The 21,947-nt window shown below is 36.4% G+C and overlaps 1 protein-coding gene across 1 annotated transcript; it reads left to right on the top strand.

Annotated features, from left to right (window-relative positions):
• Window positions 1–7,183: 7,183 nt before the first annotated feature.
• On the top strand, window positions 7,184–20,765 carry LOC144357037 (uncharacterized). Its single transcript, XM_085503466.1, has 4 exons — window positions 7,184–7,544; window positions 12,622–12,789; window positions 14,107–14,254; window positions 18,108–20,765. Exons 1-4 carry the CDS (start codon window positions 7,192–7,194, stop codon window positions 18,273–18,275), a joined length of 837 nt encoding a protein of 278 aa, XP_085359592.1. The 5' UTR covers window positions 7,184–7,191; the 3' UTR covers window positions 18,276–20,765.
• The last annotated feature ends 1,182 nt before the right edge of the window (window positions 20,766–21,947 follow it).

The following is a 21,947-nucleotide window of genomic DNA, read 5'->3' as shown; positions in this document are numbered from 1 at the left end:
AACAAACAAAGTATAAACTAAACTAAAGCTTAGAAATAAAATAAATTTTCGCAAGCAGTTGACAATGAAGCTATCTCTGATAACTTGCAAATCACGCCCTCAATCGTCTTCTTCATGTAACCTCTCATTTCGAAGACAGTATCTTCCGGCTTCAAAGTTGACAAAGAGATACATGCCCTATTAAATATCAATTCGATAGAGTAAAGAAATACTTCGATAGATTGGAAGCTCAACGGGAAACAATGGCGTAAGAAATTATGCGACAAAAACGACTGAACAGATCCAATGGAAATTGAAGAAACTTTTTGAAGACACCAAAGATAAAAATCGTAGAAGCGGTCTCAGTACGGTGACGTGTTCCTAATAGAATGGGTCTATAATATGGGCTGCACCCATTCCATGGATTGGATCTATAATATGGGTTGCACCCATTCCATGGATTGGATCTGTAATATGGGCTGCACCCATTGTAATGGATTGGATATATAATATGGACTACATGCACCCATTCCATGGATTGGATCTATATTATGGGCTGCACCCATTCCGTGGATTGGATCTATAATATGGGTTGCACCCATTCCATGGATAGGATCTATAATATGGGTTGCACCCATTCCATGGAATGGACCTATAATATGGGCTGCACCCATTCCATGGAGTGCATCTATAATATGGGTTGCACCCATTCCATGGAATGGACCTATAATATGGGCTGCACCCATTCCATGGAGTGCATCTATAATATGGGCTGCACCCATTCCGTGGATTGGATCTATAATATGGGCTGCACCCATTCCATGGATTGGATCTATAATATGGGTTGCACCCATTCCATGGATTGGATCTGTAATATGGGCTGCACCCATTGTAATGGATTGGATATATAATATGGACTACACCCATTCCATGGATTGGATCTATATTATGGGCTGCACCCATTCCGTGGATTGGATCTATAATATGGGTTGCACCCATTCCATGGATAGGATCTATAATATGGGTTGCACCCATTCCATGGAATGGACCTATAATATGGGCTGCACCCATTCCATGGAGTGCATCTATAATATGGGTTGCACCCATTCCATGGATAGGATTTATAATATGGGTTGCACCCATTCCATGGAATGGATCTATAATATGGGCTACACCCATTCCACGGATTGGGTCTATAATATGGGGTGCACCCATTCCATGGATTGGATATATAATATGGGCTGCACCCATTCCATGGATTGGGTCTATAATATGGGGTGCACCCATTCCATGGATTGGATCTATAATATGGGCTGCACCCATTCCGTGGATTGGATCTATAATATGGGTTGCACCCACTCCATGGATTGGATCTATAATATGGGTTGCACCCATTCCGTGGAATGGATCTATAATATGGGTTGCACCCATTACATGGATTTGATCTATAATATGGGCTGCACCCACTCCATGGATTGGATCTATAATATGGGTTGCACCCATTCCATGGATTGGATCTGTAATATGGGCTGCACCCATTGTAATGGATTGGATATATAATATGGACTACACCCATTCCATGGATTGGATCTATATTATGGGCTGCACCCATTCCGTGGATTGGATCTATAATATGGGTTGCACCCATTCCATGGATAGGATCTATAATATGGGTTGCACCCATTCCATGGAATGGACCTATAATATGGGCTGCACCCATTCCATGGAGTGCATCTATAATATGGGTTGCACCCATTCCATGGATAGGATTTATAATATGGGTTGCACCCATTCCATGGAATGGATCTATAATATGGGCTACACCCATTCCACGGATTGGGTCTATAATATGGGGTGCACCCATTCCATGGATTGGATATATAATATGGGCTGCACCCATTCCATGGATTGGGTCTATAATATGGGGTGCACCCATTCCATGGATTGGATCTATAATATGGGCTGCACCCATTCCGTGGATTGGATCTATAATATGGGTTGCACCCACTCCATGGATTGGATCTATAATATGGGTTGCACCCATTCCGTGGAATGGATCTATAATATGGGTTGCACCCATTACATGGATTTGATCTATAATATGGGCTGCACCCACTCCATGGATTGGATCTATAATATGGGTTGCACCCATTCCGTGGATAGGATCTACAATATGGGTTGCACCCATTCCATGGAATGGACCTATAATATGGGCTGCACCCATTCCATGGAGTGCATCTATAATATGGGCTGCACCCACTCCATGGATTGGATCTATAATATGGGCTGCACCCATTCCGTGGATTGGATCTATAATATGGGTTGCACCCATTCCATGAATAGGATCTATAATATGGGTTGCACCCATTCCATGGAATGGACCTATAATATGGGCTGCACCCATTCCATGGAGTGTATCTATAATATGGGTTGCACCCATTCCATGGATAGGATTTATAATATGGGTTGCACCCATTCCATGGAATGGATCTATAATATGGGCTACACCCATTCCATGGATTGGCTCTATAATATGGGCTGCAACCATTCCATGGAATGGATCTATAATATGGGCTGCACCCATTCCATAATTGGATTTATAATATGGGTTGCACCCATTCCATGGATTGGATCTATAATATGGGTTGCAACCATTCCATGGAATTGATCTATAATATGGGCTGCACCCATTCCATGGAATGCATCTATAATATGGGTTTCACCCATTCCATGAATTTTATCTATAATATGGGGTGCACCCATTCCATGGATTGGATCTATAATATGGGTAACACCCATTCCATGGAATGGATCTATAATATGGGCTGCACCCATTTCATGGACTGAATCTATAATATGGGCTACACCCATTCCATGGATTTTATCTATAATATGGCCTGCACATATTGGAATGGATTGAATCTATAATATGGGCTGCACCCATTCCATGAATTGGATCTATAATATAGGCTGCACCCATTCCATGGAATGGATTTATAATATGGGTTGCACCTATTCCATGGAATGCATCTATAATATGGGCTGCACCCATTCCATGGATTGGATCTATAATATGGGTTGCACCCATTCCATGGATAGGATCTATAATATTTGTTGCACCCATTCCATGGATAGGATTTATAATATGGGTTGCACCCATTCCATGGATTTTATCTATAATATGGGCTGCACACATTGGAATGGATTGGATCTATAATCTGGGTTGCACTCATTCCATGGATTGGATATATAATATGGACTACACCCATTCCATGGATTTTATCTATAATATGGGTTGCACCAATTCCGTGGAATGAATCTATAATATGGGGTGCACCCATTCCATGGATTGGATCTATAATATGGGCTACACCCATTTCATGGATTGGTTCTATAATATGGGCTGCACCCATTTCATGGATTGGATCTATAATATTAGTTGCACCCATTCCATGGATTGGATCTATAATATGGGTTGCACCCATTCCGTGGAATGAATCTATAATATGGGGTGCACCCATTCCATGGATTGGATCTATAATATGGGCTACACCCATTTCATGGATTGGTTCTATAATATGGGCTGCACCCATTCCATGGATTGGATCTATAATATAGGCTGCACCCATTCCATGGATATGATCTATAATATGAGTTGCACCCATTCCGTGGAATGAATCGATAATATGGGGCGCACCCATTCCATGGATTGGATCTATAATATGGGCTACACCCATTTCATGTATTGGCTCTATAATATGGGCTGCACCCATTCCGTGGATAGGATTTACAATATGGGTTGCACCCATTCCATGGATAGGATCTATAATATTTGTTGCACCCATTCCATGGATAGGATCTATAATATTGGTTGCACCCATTCCATGGATAGGATTTATAATATAGGTTGCACCCATTCCATGGAATGGATCTATAGTATGGGCTACACCCATTCCATGGATTGGATCTATAATATGGGCTGCACCCATTTCATGGATAGGATCTATAATATTGGTTGCACCCATTCCATGGATAGGATTTATAATATAGGTTGCACCCATTCCATGGAATGGATCTATAGTATGGGCTACACCCATTCCATGGATTGGCTCTATAATATGGGCTGTACCCATTCCATGGAATGGATCTATAATATGGACTGCACCCATTCCATGGATTGGATCTATAATATGGACTGCACCCATTCCATGGATTGGATCTATAATATGGGTTGCACCCATTCCATGGATTTTATCTATAATATGGGGTGCACCCATTCCATGGATTGGGTCTATAATATGGGCTGCACCCATTCCATGGATTGGGTCTATAATATGGGCTGCACCCATTCCGTGGATTGGATCTATAATATTTGTTGCACCCATTCCATGGATAGGATTTATAATATGGGTTGCACCCATTCCATGGAATGCATCTATAATATGGGCTACACCCATTCCATGGATTTTATCTATAATATGGGCTGCACATATTGGAATGGATTGGATCTATAATATGGGTTGCACCCATTCCATGAATTTTTTCTATAATATGGGCTGCACATATTGGAATGGATTGGATCTATAATATGGGCTGCACCCATTCCATGAATTGGATCTATTATATAGGCTGCACCCATTCCATGGAATGGATTTATAATATGGGTTGCACCCATTCCATGGAATGCATCTATAATATAGGTTGCACCCATTCCATGGAATGCATTTATAATATGGGTTGCACCCATTCCATGGAATGCATCTATAATATAGGTTGCACCCATTCCATGGAATGCATCTATAATATGGGCTGCACTCATTCCATGGATTGGATCTATAATATGGGTTGCACCCATTCCATTTATAGGATCTATAATATTTGTTGCACCCATTCCATGGATAGTATTTATAATATGGGTTGCACCCATTCCATGGGATGCATCTATAATATGGGCTGCACCCATTCCATGGATTGTATCTATAATATGGGCTGCACACATTGGAATGGATTGGATCTATAATATGGGTTGCACCCATTCCATGGATTTTATCTATAATATGGGTTGCACCCATTCCATGGATTGGATCTATAATATGGGTTGCACCCGTTCCATGGATTGGATCTATAATATGCGCTGCACCCATTCCATGGATTGGATCTATAATATGGGTTGTACCCATTCCATGGATTGGATCTATAATATGCGCTGCACCCATTCCATGGATTGGATCTATAATATGGGTTGCACCCATTCCGTGGATTGGATCTATAATATGGGCTGCACCCATTCCATGGATTGGATCTATAATATGGGTTGCACCCATTCCGTGGATTGGATCTATAATATGCGCTGCACCCATTCCATGGATTGGATCTATAATTCGGGCTGTACCAGAGGTACATTACTTGGGGTTTGTAACTACGGTGACATGATACCAAGATCCCGTTACAATCTCGCTCTCGCATAAGCGTTCCAACTAAAAAATGCGAATGCGCATGCCCGAGGTAACTACGATACTGGGATGTCCAGGTGGATCAAAATAGCTGCTCACGACATGACGGATTACGATAACTATATTTTCTATACATTTTCGATGTATTACATTTTTTCACTATGAATGTGGTAATACATGTTTTATTGTTTTATTACAAACCGCCTATGTCATGTCAGAAGGTAGTAGCATCAGTCTCGCTATCTACGAGATAAGACTTGAATAGGATCTTGGCATGATGTCACCATACAGTACTATGCGCGTTGCAAACCCCAAGTAATGTACCTTTGGCTGTACCCATTCCATGGATTGGATCTATAATATGGGCTACAACCATTCCATGGATTGGATCTATAATATGGGCTGAACCCATTCCATGGATTGGATCTATAATATGGGTTGCACCCATTCCATGGACTGAATCTATAAGTATGGTACACGCCATGATATTATATTTCATCCAATAAAAACAAAATGTATGGCTTTTTTCCCAAAATATTGGAAACAAACCAGAGTTCCTTCTGTATATTTGTATAACAAACCATTACAATTTGTTGATGATATAAAGTACCTTGGATACATAGTGTCAGCCTCTGGAGATGATGCTAGAGACATGCGTAGACAACTCAGGTCAATTTATGCAAGGGAAAATCTTCTTTTGAGGAACTTTGGGAAGTGTTCGGAACATGTGAAATGTACTCTTTTTCGCTCATTTTTATATAGTAACTATTGCTTAAATGTATGGAGCAATTATACTGTTAAACAGATGCGTGCTCTGCATGTAGCGTACAACAATGCACTTCGGTTGATTTTTAAATTAGAGAGGTCGAGTAGTGCAAGTGGTAATTGTGTCAGAAGAAACATTTTAAATTTTTCAACACTTCATAGAAAATCATTGTACAATTTTAAACAGCGATTGTTTCAGAGTGACAATAGTATAATTGATATTTGTATAAATAGTGATTTATTCCTAAGGTCTAGTTTTTGGCGCAATTATAGACGCCTTCTTTATAAATAATGTTATTTCTGTTGTAATTTCTCTATGGACCTTTGAGTCTGAAATAAAGTATAATAATAATAATAATAATAATAATATAACTACCGCGCTTTAAAAGGTGTAGTCGTCGCGCCGCGCATGCGCGAGATATATGGGTCTCGTATAAACAAAGATGACGACTTTGACTGCTGCGCAGATCAACGTGTACAAACTGAGATGTTACGAAACTTTAATTAGATATTTTTTAGGTGGTTGGAAGGTATCGAAGGAGTCACCAACGGTAATTAGTGCAAGTCGCGCCCAGGTCAAACCTCATACTTGTGATTTCCATTTGAGGAAAAATCAATGTTTATCAACAAAAATGTCGCACATGCGCAGCGCGACGACTGCCGCGCGTTAAGATAGAACTTGATAGAAATGCTCTTTTTCTAAAGATGAAATAAAATGTTACTGTTTTCACAAATATGGATAAATGTCAGTGCCACAATGAGGGTAAAAAAGTGTAGTAACATCGGAAATATTCCATTTAATCAAACAGAGCAACATTTTTTTCGTTAAATGTCAGAAACTTGTAGACTCCATTGACGCTGCAGTTCGGCGTCTTCTACACCGATTGTGCTGGGACAGCGCTTCCGGTGACGACACAACGATCGATATGTATCAAAGGTCGCCGCTGAGGGCGGGGTCAATGAAAACAACAATGGCGACGGTAAGCGCTTCCAGATGACATGGCATTCGCGTATGATGTATCAAAAGCCATGTTTATTTCAGTATTTACAAAAGAAATCGTTGTATTTTAGTGCAGTAGTGACCATCTTCAGTACTTTCAGTGTGCTTCTGGTCAGGAGGGTCGTATACTATCAAATGAACGTGGTGGAGCAACGATTACAGGCTCGGTGGCTGGAACGACAACCAAGTTCACAAGTATGGTGGCGTTTGGTCAAATCAAAATATAGCGAACAAGGTCGTTCATATCACTCGTTATGCCACATAAATGACATGTTTTCACATTTTGATCAACATAAAGATAAGCTACAATCACCGGAAACTGTTTCGTGGGCGATATTCTTTCATGAGTGAGTTTTAATATTTAAATGCTTTTTCCAACCTGTTGTTGACTATCATTATAGTTCATTATAGTATATATCCCGTGAATAGAAATACGCTGATATTTAAACCATCCACCCATGCGTATTTTAACGCATATCAATAACTGTAATTATACAGTAATTTTTGAAACAGATGGTGTTAATATCCCGTGAACGTAAGAAACCAATATACATGTATATACTGACTTAAGGTAGAGATGCAGTTTACATGACAGGTATTTTAATTAGTTAATTAGGAAACCAAGATGACCTCCTTTGTCCACAAAACTATATATTTTCGAAAAGCTTATTGTATGAATTTTAAAATTTTTTTAGTATATTTTTTTATTTATCACTGTAGTTTGAAATATGCATAAAAATGTGCTTTTTTGGTCAAAAGTGATTTAAAAAAAATAGCTCCTGAACCATGCTTCTGTTTCCTGTCAAAATTGGTTTGTGGGTACATCTGTTTACTATGAAGAAAGCGCCGTCTTGAAAACTGTCTACAAGTTGTCAATTTTGCAGGGCAGCAGCTCAAATTTCACTACTTCAAGTTTATGCATAAATTAACACCCAGGCTAGTTGTCTGTACGATTGTTGTAACACTGTTCAACCAAAAACAATGCCCCGACGGCGTTTTAAAGATAAACACATTGTCAATCATTTGTGAAAATTTCAAAACAAAAGGTCAAAGCGTCTAGGAGCTATTTTTTTTAAGTTCTGGGATGTGCACTAAAAAGAAGCTGAGATAATTGCTAATTTGCATAACAATTCACTCAGTAAGAATTTTGCTAATGCTCATAATTAAAATGGCTGTAACAGTTCCAAATTTAAATGTATTATCGTTTTGTTAAAAGTTAAATATAGTACATAATATGGAGATCTCGTCATTTCTTTTTTTCATCATGTTTCTTTTTTAATATTTATGTACAGCCTTGCTAAATCTTGCTAAGTATTCAAAAGAGAGAATGTTTGCACGTGTTATCTATATTTTAAAATCGTTTTTTGAGTATGTTTCACTATTCACAATTCTACAAAATTTTAACAGTCTATAGCCAAGACTGTTTGGATAATAAAAAGCCAAAAAAAAAAAATTTCACTTCCAAGTGCCCACAAACCTGCATCTCTACCTTAAAGTGCCTGTGAAATGGCTGCTATTTTCACGCCTAAAATTATCAATTGATACATAAATATTATTAATTTTTATGTTTCTAAGCATGAATTATTTTTATTAAGTGAAAACAATGTGTTTTAAACTCAGTCTACGGCAACTTTATTTTTGTGTATTTTAAAACGAGGCTCCTCATTAGCTTCTCATTCGCATACAGAAATTCCCCTTGTGACGTCAGAAGGGGAAGTCGCATGGCAGCTTGCATTGCCGATACGTGTAAATAAGGCAAATTTCTTGTGCAGTTTTCTCGTCTTTGACTATATTGTCACTTATGTACTTGTTCGTCGAGGAAGAATGGACCATAATAAACACATAGTATCAATTTTTGTTTCAAGGGGTTGAGTTAGATGCGAAATATGTCCGTTCTGGTGTAGCTGGTCACCGTGATCGTCACCGACACCGGCGCACGTTTGTACACTGTTGCTGGACAAAATAGAATTTGATGTCGGAATTATCTCGTTATTTAGCAGGTTACTAGGCACGTCACTACACTGTTTTATTTCATCGATCGTCTGAGTAAAACTTTCAAAATTAAAATAAAAGAAAACATATTTTGACATTCTAAACTCTAGACTATAGTGATCACTATAAAATAATTAAAAAACGACAAATCACAGTTACTAAATAAATGACAGCCGCGTGGAAATAAATTGACATTTTGTTGTAATAGGTGAACGCGTCGGGTCACGGCGAGGGCATGTGCGTTAAAAGCTGCGTTTAATTGGATAACAAAAATACTAGTAATCGAGATCGAGACACATACAGATAAATTCAGAGTGGATTCGAGTCAGCTTGATCCATGGCGTGATTGTCATAATTATAACATCGTATTAAAACTTTATTTGGTGGAAACACATTGACCAAGCCCGGATTCTTATTTCATAAATTATTACGCAGCTCAAGCTGCAAGCATGGAGGTAAAAAAGAACAGAGGTGTGAATTCGACATTCAACACCAAACACCAAACAATTCAGAAACTTTTAGCCTTCGAAAATGAAAACAGTTAGCAGTGTCTAAGGGCTGTGTAATTTCCTGTTTGTCCGACTCTTCGTTTTCGTGTCACTGTCAAAATTATTGCTACCTTTTACTTAACAGGGACTAAATGGTCTCTATAGAACGATAATCAGGATCGCAAAAAAAGTCAACTGATTTGAAACACTTGCCGGACGTCTCTCTCTCTTCTGAAATCCGCCTCGGTGATCATGGGCTGGTCCGGAATCTATTTCTTTCAAAAGTGTTGCGCCAGGTTTACGTTGTCGGCGTTTCTCTTTAAACCTAGTCGTTTTTTTTATGGACGAGGACAGTTGAATGAATCTAAGGTTAAGTGATGTCGCACCTTCGGATCGATTAGAAACGTGTGAATACATACACTATGGCTATACGTTTCACTGCAACTGCCCACAACACAACATCTAAAAACTCTATCTCAAAAAAAAAAAAAAAATAGACAAAAAAAAAGAAAAGAAAAAACGCCGACCGAAAAATGTATATCGTTTAAAAGTGTACTGAACGACCAGTGTTATTACGGCTCAGGCGTATGACTTCCTCTCACACTTTGTCATTTGGTGGCGCACTTTCGGCGAGAGTCGGAAATCCGGAAACAGTCGACCGTTTCACGATAGGTGGGCGTGGCTACAACACGAGAAATATCCCAAATTTACTTGAATACGAGTAATCATTTTCAGCAAAAAAATCAATAACTACGCTTTTCAGTGGGACACAGATCTAAAATGTGAAACGTGAGGGTGGACATTGCACAGGCACTTTAAAACAACAATATGCACTACTGCACTGTGATTTACTTTGGTGCATTTCCTAGCTATCAGTGAATAAAACCCATGGTAAAGTTCTAACAGGATGTGTACTCTTGGTCTCACAGTGCAGAATATTCTTAGCATAGCTATTTGAATGAAGTTGTTGAAAATATATAATATCTGCATCGCCGTGCTAATTTGATTTCAAATTGAGAGTTTCCAAGAAAAAATGTGAATGTTTCATAAATTTAAAGAAACATTTTTCTTAGAAGACTTTTATACATTGAAATCCCCGAAATATATTTCATTGTTTTATTTACAAATAACCTAACACCCATTACCTGTGAAATCATGGTATGTGGGAATATAAAATCATGTGAATATATTCAAAACACTGCAAAAATAGTGCAAAAATAGTATTGTCAAAACAGTTTTGGTAAATGATAAATGATGTATTTATTTTCTTGTATTGGAATTATTATCATAAATTTTAGTACTGTTGTGCAATGCTATATCAAAACTTAATACACGAAGGAAAAACATTGGGATTAGTTGTTTTTTCACCATCATGATTCATTTTTTTTAAATCTTTATTTATATAAAACTATTTCATGACCTGAATTTAGTTGACATTTTATATCCCAAATGAACAGTTGAACACAAATGGGGTAAAACACCTAGACAGCTGAACATATATGGGGTAAAACACCTAGACAGCTGAACACACGTGGGGTAAAACACCTAGACAGCTGAACACGTGGGGTAAAACACCTAAACAGCTGAACACGTGGGGTAAAGCACCTAGACAGCTGAACACATATGGGTGAAAACACCTAGACAGCTGAACATATATGGGGTAAAACACCTAGACAGCTGAACATATATGAGGTAAAACACCTAGACAGCTGAACATATATGGGGTAAAACACCTAGACAGCTGAACATATATGGGGTAAAACACCTAGACAGCTGAACATATATGGGGTAAAACACCTAGACAGCTGAACACACGTGGGGTAAAACACCTAGACAGCTGAACATGTGGGGTAAAACACCTAGACAGCTGAACATATGGGTAAAAACACCTAGACAGCTGAACACATATGGGTAAAAACACCTAGACAGCTGAACACATGGGGTGAAAACACCTAGACAGCTGAACACATATGGGGTAAAAACACCTAGACAGCCAGACACACACACACAGGGAAAACAAGGGACGGTCGTTTCATTCCAAATCACATTTGTCCCACAAGTTAATTCGTCCCACAAGTAGATTTTTCCCAAAGTAGATTTGTCAGATTTAAGATTGGCCCATTACAAACTCGCCCAGTAAGCAGAAAAAGATTTGAACAACAAACTGTCCACATGCTCGTCATCATCTATGCGTAATTGTTCATTACGCCATTTTGTTTTTGTCAACTTTGGGTTATACCATTCACAACTTATGATTGATTCTTGACACATTCTGAATAGGTCATGCCTGCAACTGTGCCGAGCATTCCGTTGAGCGTTAGAATATTCGTAAATGTAGTTTTCTTGATTTATTCTTAGGGATATCAGTAAGATATAGGTAAGGCTTTAGCGAAATTTGAAAGAGCAAATAATATTCTTCAAGCTGGTATTTTTTACAGATTTAATTTATTTTTATTTTCATCTGTTTTTTCTAGTTTAAAAAATGTGAGCTTGCTGGAGCTTTCATTTCTTGTCTATTTCTTACACTAGATAACAGCCAATACCGCCTCCCCCCTGCTTGTAGAGTCTGCATACAGTTGATTATACATGTAGTGCCTGGGCTCCCTATGGGTATATAGCAAGTGTGTCAGTAACTATATATAGTTGGCTGAACCTACAAGGTGAACCGACAAGACATAGCATGTCGATGTCAACCTCTTGCACACAAACATATAAATTGACATCACCCTTCCAAAAGATCGTAATGCTGACCAAAAAAAAAAAAAATATGGGACGAATGTGAAATGTGACGAATCACCTCATGGGACGAATGTGAATTGGCCTGAATGAACTTGTGTTGGGAAAATTAATTGGTTAAAAAAGCAGTTCATTCCACTTTTATAATTCAAATCACTGATTATAGAAAGTAAGATTTATTTAATGTGATGTTCTCTCCAACAAACAGCGTGGTTTACAATCCTAAATCAAGAGACAATGAAGAAAAAAGTGCTGAAATGTTCAATGAATTTGCCAAAATATATTTAAAAGATAAAGAAGTGGTTTGTAAAGATGTGAATACTATGATTCTACTTACCAAGATGCATATTACAGATGCACATAAAGACATTTCGGTGTAAGTATAAAGGTGCCCTGGAACTAGCATACAGCTATTACAGATGCACATAAAGACATTTCAGTGTAAGTATAAAGGTGCCCTGGAACGAGCATACAGCTATTACAGATGCACATAAAAACATTTCAGTGTAAGTATAAAGGTGCCCTGAAACTAGCATACAGCTATTACAGATGCACATAAAGACATTTCAGTGTAAGTATAAAGGTGCCCTGGAACTAGCATACAGCTATTACAGATGTACATAAAGACATTTCAGTGTAAGTATAAAGGTGCCCTGGAACTAGCATACAGCTATTATAAATACACATAAAGACATTTCAGTGTAAGTATAAAGGTGCCCTGGAACTAGCATACAGCTATTACAGATGCACATAAAGACATTTCAGTGTAAGTATAAAGGTGCCCTGGAACTAGCATACAGCTATTATAAATACACATAAAGACATTTCAATGTAAGTATAAAGGTGCCCTGGAACTAGCATACAGCTATTACAGATGCACATAAAGACATTTCAGTGTAAGTATAAAGGTGCCCTGGAACTAGCATACAGCTATTACAGATGCACATAAAGACATTTCAGTGTAAGTATAAAGGTGCCCTGGAACTAGCATACAGCTATTATAAATACACATAAAGACATTTTAGTGTAAGTATAAAGGTGCCCTGGAACTAGCATACAGCTATTATAGATACATAGATACATGAAGCAAATTCTCGACCATACTTTAAGGTTGTGAGGTTTATTCATGTAGTTTCTTGTTAGCAAAAATGTTGATATACTGTAAAACACATTGAAATAGCTATATCAGAATCGTAATTTAGCTAAAGTGTTAACAATCTCATTGTGAGAATAAATTTTATTTTATGGTAGCGACATCTTGAATTAGCGAAAGTATTGATTAGGTTAATTAACTAAAATAACATGTAAGCTAAAAAGACATGTTTTACAGTATATGATTGCCTCAATTGACAGAATTTAAATAGTATATAAACGCCACTTAGTGCCGTAAACCAGATTACATTTTGGGGATCGATGACATTTTCAGATTCATTAGCAAGCCACTGCAGACGACAATTAGTTTTTTGTCATTGATTGTGTAATTCTGTAAATTAGTTTTCCCATGCATTTCTGTTGAACCCCAAATACCTGAAGGTCCCAATGTTCATTACGCCTTATGTTCATATTTAAAAATATTGTTCAGTTGACAGCAATATTTTCCCCTGCTGTGTGTTACGTACATTTGGGGCCTAATTTTAAACTTGAAAAAAACATGGTATACAGTGTATTTTAACATGGCTTGTGTAATTCACAGGTTTGGCACTGAAGACAAGCATTATTTACTGGACTTTGATATGGCTGTCCTCGGTTGGCCGCAAGAAGAGTATATATGTTATGCAAATGCCATCAGACAAGAATATATTCATATTCCAGAAAAAGAATACAGAGAAAGGAGAATTGAGGTTAGTTGACAAATGACTAGCAATTATTTTATAACCATTATGTAATGCTAATACTTTATGTATGTTGATAGTATTCTCAGAAATGACTAAGCTGATTATGTCTGACTTGGTATGTTGATAGTATTCTCAGAAATGACTAAGCTGATTATGTGTGACTTGGTATGTTGATAGTATTCTCAGAAATGACTAAGCTGATTATGTCTGACTTGGTATGTTGATAGTATTCTCAGAAATGACTAAGCTGATTATGTCTGACTTGGTATGTTGATAGTATTCTCAGAAATGACTAAGCTGATTATGTCTGACTTGGTATGTTGATAGTATTCTCAGAAATGACTAAGCTGATTATGTGTGACTTGGTATGTTGATAGTATTCTCAGAAATGACTAAGCTGATTATGTCTGACTTGGTATGTTGATAGTATTCTCAGAAATGACTAAGCCTATTATGTCTGACTTGGTATGTTGATAGTATTCTCAGAAATGACTAAGCTGATTATGTGTGACTTGGTATGTTGATAGTATTCTCAGAAATGACTAAGCTGATTATGTCTGACTTGGTATGTTGATAGTATTCTCAGAAATGACTAAGCCTATTATGTCTGACTTGGTATGTTGATAGTATTCTCAGAAATGACTAAGCTGATTATGTGTGACTTGGTATGTTGATAGTATTCTCAGAAATGACTAAGCTGATTATGTCTGACTTGGTATGTTGATAGTATTCTCAGAAATGACTAAGCCTATTATGTCTGACTTGGTATGTTGATAGTATTCTCAGAAATGACTAAGCTGATTATGTCTGACTTGGTATGTTGATAGTATTCTCAGAAATGACCAAGCTGATTATGTCTGACTTGGCATGTTGATAGTATTCTCAGAAAATACTAAGCTGATTATGTGTGACTTGGTATGTTGATAGTATTCTCAGAAATGACCAAGCTGATTATGTCTGACTTGGTATGTTGATAGTATTCTCAGAAATGACCAAGCTGATTATGTCTGACTTGGTATGTTGATAGTATTCTCAGAAATGACCAAGCTGATTATGTCTGACTTGGTATGTTGATAGTATTCTCAGAAATGACCAAGCTGATTATGTCTGACTTGGTATGTTGATAGTATTCTCAGAAATGACCAAGCTGATTATGTCTGACTTGGTATGTTGATAGTATTCTCAGAAATGACTAAGCTGATTATGTCTGACTTGGTATGTTGATAGTATTCTCAGAAATGACTAAGCTGATTATGTGTGACTTGGTATGTTGATAGTATTCTCAGAAATTACTAAGCTGATTATGTCTGACTTGGTATGTTGATAGTATTCTCAGAAATGACCAAGCTGATTATGTCTGACTTGGTATGTTGATAGTATTCTCAGAAAATACTAAGCTTATTATGTGTGACTTGGTATGTTGATAGTATTCTCAGAAATGACCAAGCTGATTATGTCTGACTTGGTATGTTGATAGTATTCTCAGAAATGACTAAGCTGATTATGTGCGACTTGGTATGTTGATAGTATTCTCAGAAACGACTAAGCTGATTATGTCTGACTTGGTATGTTGATAGTATTCTCAGAAATGACTAAGCTGATTATGTCTGACTTGGTATGTTGATAGTATTCTCAGAAATGACCAAGCTGATTATGTCTGACTTGGTATGTTGATAGTATTCTCAGAAATGACTAAGCTGATTATGTCTGACTTGGTATGTTGATAGTATTCTCAGAAATGACTAAGCTGATTATGTGTGACTTGGTATGTTGATAGTATTCTCAGAAATGACTAAGCTGATTATGTCTGACTTGGTATGTTGATAGTATTCTCAGAAATGACCAAGCTGATTATGTCTGACTTGGTATGTTGATAGTATTCTCAGAAAATACTAAGCTGATTATGTGTGACTTGGTTTGTTGATAGTATTCTCAGAAATGACCAAGCTGATTATGTCTGACTTGGTATGTTGATAGTATTCTCAGAAATGACTAAGCTGATTATGTGCGACTTGGTATGTTGATAGTATTCTCAGAAATGACTAAGCTGATTATGTGTGACTTGGTATGTTGATAGTATTCTCAGAAATGACTAAGCTGATTATGTCTGACTTGGTATGTTGATAGTATTCTCAGAAAATACTAAGCTGATTATGTGTGACTTGGTATGTTGATAGTATTCTCAGAAATGACCAAGCTGATTATGTCTGACTTGGTATGTTGATAGTATTCTCAGAAATGACCAAGCTGATTATGTCTGACTTGGTATGTTGATAGTATTCTCAGAAATGACTAAGCTGATTATGTCTGACTTGGTATGTTGATAGTATTCTCAGAAATGACTAAGCTGATTATGTGTGACTTGGTATGTTGATAGTATTCTCAGAAATGACTAAGCTGATTATGTCTGACTTGGTATGTTGATAGTATTCTCAGAAATGACCAAGCTGATTATGTCTGACTTGGTATGTTGATAGTATTCTCAGAAATGACCAAGCTGATTATGTCTGACTTGGTATGTTGATAATATTCTCAGAAATGACCAAGCTGATTATGTCTGACTTGGTATGTTGATAGTATTCTCAGAAATGACTAAGCTGATTATGTCTGACTTGGTATGTTGATAGTATTCTCAGAAATGACTAAGCTGATTATGTCTGACTTGGTATGTTGATAGTATTCTCAGAAATGACCAAGCTGATTATGTCTGACTTGGTATGTTGATAGTATTCTCAGAAAATACTAAGCTTATTATGTGTGACTTGGTATGTTGATAGTATTCTCAGAAATGACCAAGCTGATTATGTCTGACTTGGTATGTTGATAGTATTCTCAGAAAATACTAAGCTGATTATGTGTGACTTGGTATGTTGATAGTATTCTCAGAAATGACCAAGCTGATTATGTCTGACTTGGTATGTTGATAGTATTCTCAGAAATGACCAAGCTGATTATGTCTGACTTGGTATGTTGATAGTATTCTCAGAAATGACTAAGCTGATTATGTCTGACTTGGTATGTTGATAGTATTCTCAGAAATGACTAAGCTGATTATGTGTGACTTGGTATGTTGATAGTATTCTCAGAAATGACTAAGCTGATTATGTCTGACTTGGTATGTTGATAGTATTCTCAGAAATGACCAAGCTGATTATGTCTGACTTGGTATGTTGATAGTATTCTCAGAAAATACTAAGCTGATTATGTGTGACTTGGTATGTTGATAGTATTCTCAGAAATGACCAAGCTGATTATGTCTGACTTGGTATGTTGATAGTATTCTCAGAAATGACTAAGCTGATTATGTGCGACTTGGTATGTTGATAGTATTCTCAGAAATGACTAAGCTGATTATGTCTGACTTGGTATGTTGATAGTATTCTCAGAAATGACTAAGCTGATTATGTCTGACTTGGTATGTTGATAGTATTCTCAGAAAATACTAAGCTGATTATGTGTGACTTGGTATGTTGATAGTATTCTCAGAAATGACCAAGCTGATTATGTCTGACTTGGTATGTTGATAGTATTCTCAGAAATGACCAAGCTGATTATGTCTGACTTGGTATGTTGATAGTATTCTCAGAAATGACTAAGCTGATTATGTCTGACTTGGTATGTTGATAGTATTCTCAGAAATGACTAAGCTGATTATGTCTGACTTGGTATGTTGATAGTATTCTCAGAAATGACTAAGCTGATTATGTCTGACTTGGTATGTTGATAGTATTCTCAGAAATGACCAAGCTGATTATGTCTGACTTGGCATGTTGATTGGGTTACACGTTCTGATGTTGAAAAGATTACATGTCCTGGTGCTCAAAGGGTTACACTTTTTCTAATGCTTTCTATTCTACAGGTTTTAAAAAGCTTCTTACAAAGAAAAAATATCTATGCAACTAAGGAGTTCAGAGATGAGTATGAAATCAGAGCTAGAAACAATATTGATCAGGAAATCTACAGGCTAGGGGATCCCGATCAGAAAATTGGCGGGCTTGGTATTTGGAAAAATCATTGTGGAAAGTGAACAAGAAGACAAAATGTTATCCTTTGAGATACAAATGATATCTTATATCATGGTTCATCTTTTGAGTTTCATCTAGAATGCATTGAAGCATCACACACAAAACATGCTGTATACATCACATGGAACCCTTATACCAGACATGATGCGGCGGACATCTGTGTTGTACTGTATTTGCACTATTAGTAGTGCATGCACTGAATAGGTAAATCGTAAAGGTGATAATAAGTAACATTTTATCAACTGTGAACAATAACTACTAATAGTGTGAATACAGTATAAAGTATATAGTATATGAATCATGTTTAAATCTACATTTAATTGCTACAATGTATGTGAAATAATCTGTTCTCTGATTGGATGATGAATATCATCAATGGTAGCTTTCAAACTACAATTTCCATAGTATGAAATGTTCTAGTTGTACATGTAGTTTGAAGCTATATACCCGGTACATAGACCCTATTCCTGTGTCATTTAATCTGTATAATAAGATTGACATTAAGGGAGCTAAAGATTACATGGAGCAGCTAGAAAATTGAACTCAGTTTGCTAAAATTTAAAAACATAACATATTGCATTATAGACAAGTAACCATTGCAGATTTACACAAATTTAGTGCAGGGTGGCAATGTATTACCTGTGTAAATATTACTGGGATTACTAATATTGCAGGGACTGTTTGCAATGGGTTGTTGAAACAAAAAAAATCAATACAAGAATTATCAATATAATTCTAAACTATTTGCTAAATTCTGTTAAAGAATTGGTCACAGGATCTAAATATTGTAGCAATAATTAGTTGAACTTGGATGTAATTAATATTATATTAATATAGTTGATGTATTTTTAGTAGACATTTTAGAACCATGTACTTCACTAAGCTATATAAATTTTTATTGTACAATTGGTATAAAATTTGTAAATTGCATAATTTTAAGAAATGAGGTCTTAATATACTTTTAAATGCAATCCTTTAATATATGTTGTACATATGTTGACCTTTTATTAGTCCCAGTTTGGATGCAGTCCGAAAACGGGGACTTACCACGGTATGTTTTGACCTTTGTACGTCTGTGTGTCTGTGTGTGCGTCCGAACCTGTATCTTAGACATGCCTGGACCAATCACAATCAAACTTCACACATACATCATACATAATATTATACATATGTATATAAATTTGTTTCACGATCTTATTCAAGATGGCCGAATGGTGCCATATATCGCTGCCATGCTTTGGCTAATTATGATAAAATTTTATTTTTCATTATACGTCATGACATAGATATATTGGTTTGACTATCTGATTCAAAATGGCCAAATGGCAGCCATTTTTGTGCTAAAAAATCATCAGAAATCAAACATTTCTGGCATTCCAGAACTGGATCTTGTAGTTTATGGATTAATTTTGTTCAAACTTGGTACATACATTAGAGATTATGGGTTCCTGATGCACGTCTTTTTATTTCGAATTGAAAATGGCTGACTGGCAGCCATTTTGTTTAAATGAATGCGCTTCTAGAGCCATATCTCCGATATACTTTATTTGTTTTATGTTCAAATTTTATATATTCATTATAGATATATAGATGTATTCAAAATGGCCGACTGGTGGCCATTTTGTTTTAATAAATGCTGTTCCAGAGCAAAATTTCTCAATATAGACAAGTACTCACTTGACGATCAGATAGAAGATGTCACTCATTTTAATGTTAAAAAATCATCATAATCAAGCATCATCTTCTGGATCCATACTTCTGACATGTTTATGTTCCAACTATATTACTATAAACAAAAATATATTTCTTAATTTTGATAACTAACTGGGACTGTGCCATGCATGTCTTGTTTAATATATGTTGTACAAACATTAAAGCTGCAGGATCTGCACATCTCACAAATCAATCCTTATCCCTGTTTGGTTGCAGTTCATTGACATGAAAACTCTGAGACATTGTTTTATTTACTACCGGTAGTTGTAACTATTATGAAAAAAAAAGGTTTTTAATTTCACTGTTTTTGCTGATAAAAAAAATTAAATGCATGTGAACATGTAAAATAAGAATAGAACTCATTGTTTTAATGCAAAGCTCTTAAAATTAAAATCTTCTTGCCCAAGTCGCATTAGCTTAAACAAAATGACCAACACTTTTCTAATATGATGTGTGTGTGAAGTTTCTGGAACTGCATTCTTTAAAACAAAATAACCACCAGTCGAGCATTCTGAACCTGACTCAAAAAATGATGTACCTCAAGTTCTCATTATGTGCAAGGTCTGTACCAAATTCGAACAGAATTATTTTGTGTTGGTCATCTCAAATCGGATCATAGATCAAAAGCACCATGCACTGATCAAAGTTGATTCCTGCCTATTGAATATTTTAGAAAGAATCACATTTCATAGGACCAGTGGAAACCAGAATTAATGTTTAATGTTGAAGATCTGTAAGTCAATAATATTTTAAACTGATTGAAAGTCATACAACCTTGATATTTTTGTGGTGGACATTTTTAATTCTGACCTGAATAGTACATTATCCATACCTATGTACAAAGGTTCATTGCTACTGACAAAAATGTTACTGATTTTTAACTGAAAGCTGTTTGACTAAACGAATGTTATAGATTTTTGCTAAACAACTGGGCTAACTGACAGTCGAATATGTTCGGATTAGTGAGCAATATTCAAAATATATATACTTAGCAATATTCAAACAAAATGTTTGCATTTCCCCAATGTGAAATCAATTGAATGTGGTATTGTGCCCTATATTGAGATAATGTCTCATATCAGGTGACTCGTAGGTTTACATGCAAACATCAGAAGAATAGTAACACCCCATTGTGTATGGTCTTCACAGCTTGGAATTCAGAGATTTTACATAAGGAAACATATGTTCAGGTGCAATTCTGGAATCTAAGAAAACATCTGGAAGGAGATCCATTCCTTTAAAAAAAGGGGAAAATCAAATTTAATATGAAATAAAGTAATGTAGATATATTTTATCATCATACATGAAACACATGGTCCATTGTATGGCCTGCCCATATATGACAACTCATCAAATGAGGAAAATATTGTTACTGTTATCTACATGCATGTTAAAAATTTTGTGGTTCAATGGTATTTATGACCACTATATTTTGTGTTTTCTGGCTGGCATTCCACAGTCGACCATAACCGAGTAATTAGGAGTTGAAACAGTACCAACTACTACATCACAATCATTTGACAGGTAAAAGTCATTGCACTGTGACATTATTTTTTGTTGACAGTTGATTTTACGTAGCTCATTATCAGCTGTAACAATACTGCACATAATTAACATGGATAGATGCATCTATATTTAATAGCAGTTTATTTCCAGCAAGGCACTGTGCAGAACATGCCAATTTTAATACTCTAATTTAGACGCCGGTTTTAAAATAGGCATCACAAACTGATATTATCTGGCATTAATTTTTTTTAAAATGGCATGATTTTTTTGTTTTAAATCAAAGAAAAGATAAACTGAACATTTAACAGGGTTTACGGGGATAACAGCTCATTGTTGAAATGGAGTTTACACATTCACTCTAGTTTGACCGGGATAACAGCTCATTGTTGAAATGGAGTTTACACATTCACTCTAGTTTGACCGGGGATAACAGCTCATTGTTGAAATGGAGTTTA

This window comes from Saccoglossus kowalevskii, chromosome 9, assembly GCF_978046115.1.
Source record: "Saccoglossus kowalevskii chromosome 9, keSacKowa6.1, whole genome shotgun sequence".
Classification (NCBI taxonomy): domain Eukaryota; kingdom Metazoa; phylum Hemichordata; class Enteropneusta; family Harrimaniidae; genus Saccoglossus; species Saccoglossus kowalevskii.
The sequence above is the reverse complement of the archived record's forward strand: the minus strand, read 5'-3'. Positions and strand labels throughout refer to the sequence as shown.

Excerpts from the sequence above, each read along its gene's own strand:
- LOC144357037 (XM_085503466.1), top strand. The coding sequence starts at position 7,192 with ATGACATGGCATTCGCGTATGATGTATCAAAAGCCATGTTTATTTCAG. Across the intron at positions 7,545-12,621 it reads TGGGCGATATTCTTTCATGA|CGTGGTTTACAATCCTAAAT; the intron begins GTGAGTTTTAAT and ends TCCAACAAACAG. Across the intron at positions 12,790-14,106 it reads GCACATAAAGACATTTCGGT|GTTTGGCACTGAAGACAAGC; the intron begins GTAAGTATAAAG and ends TGTAATTCACAG.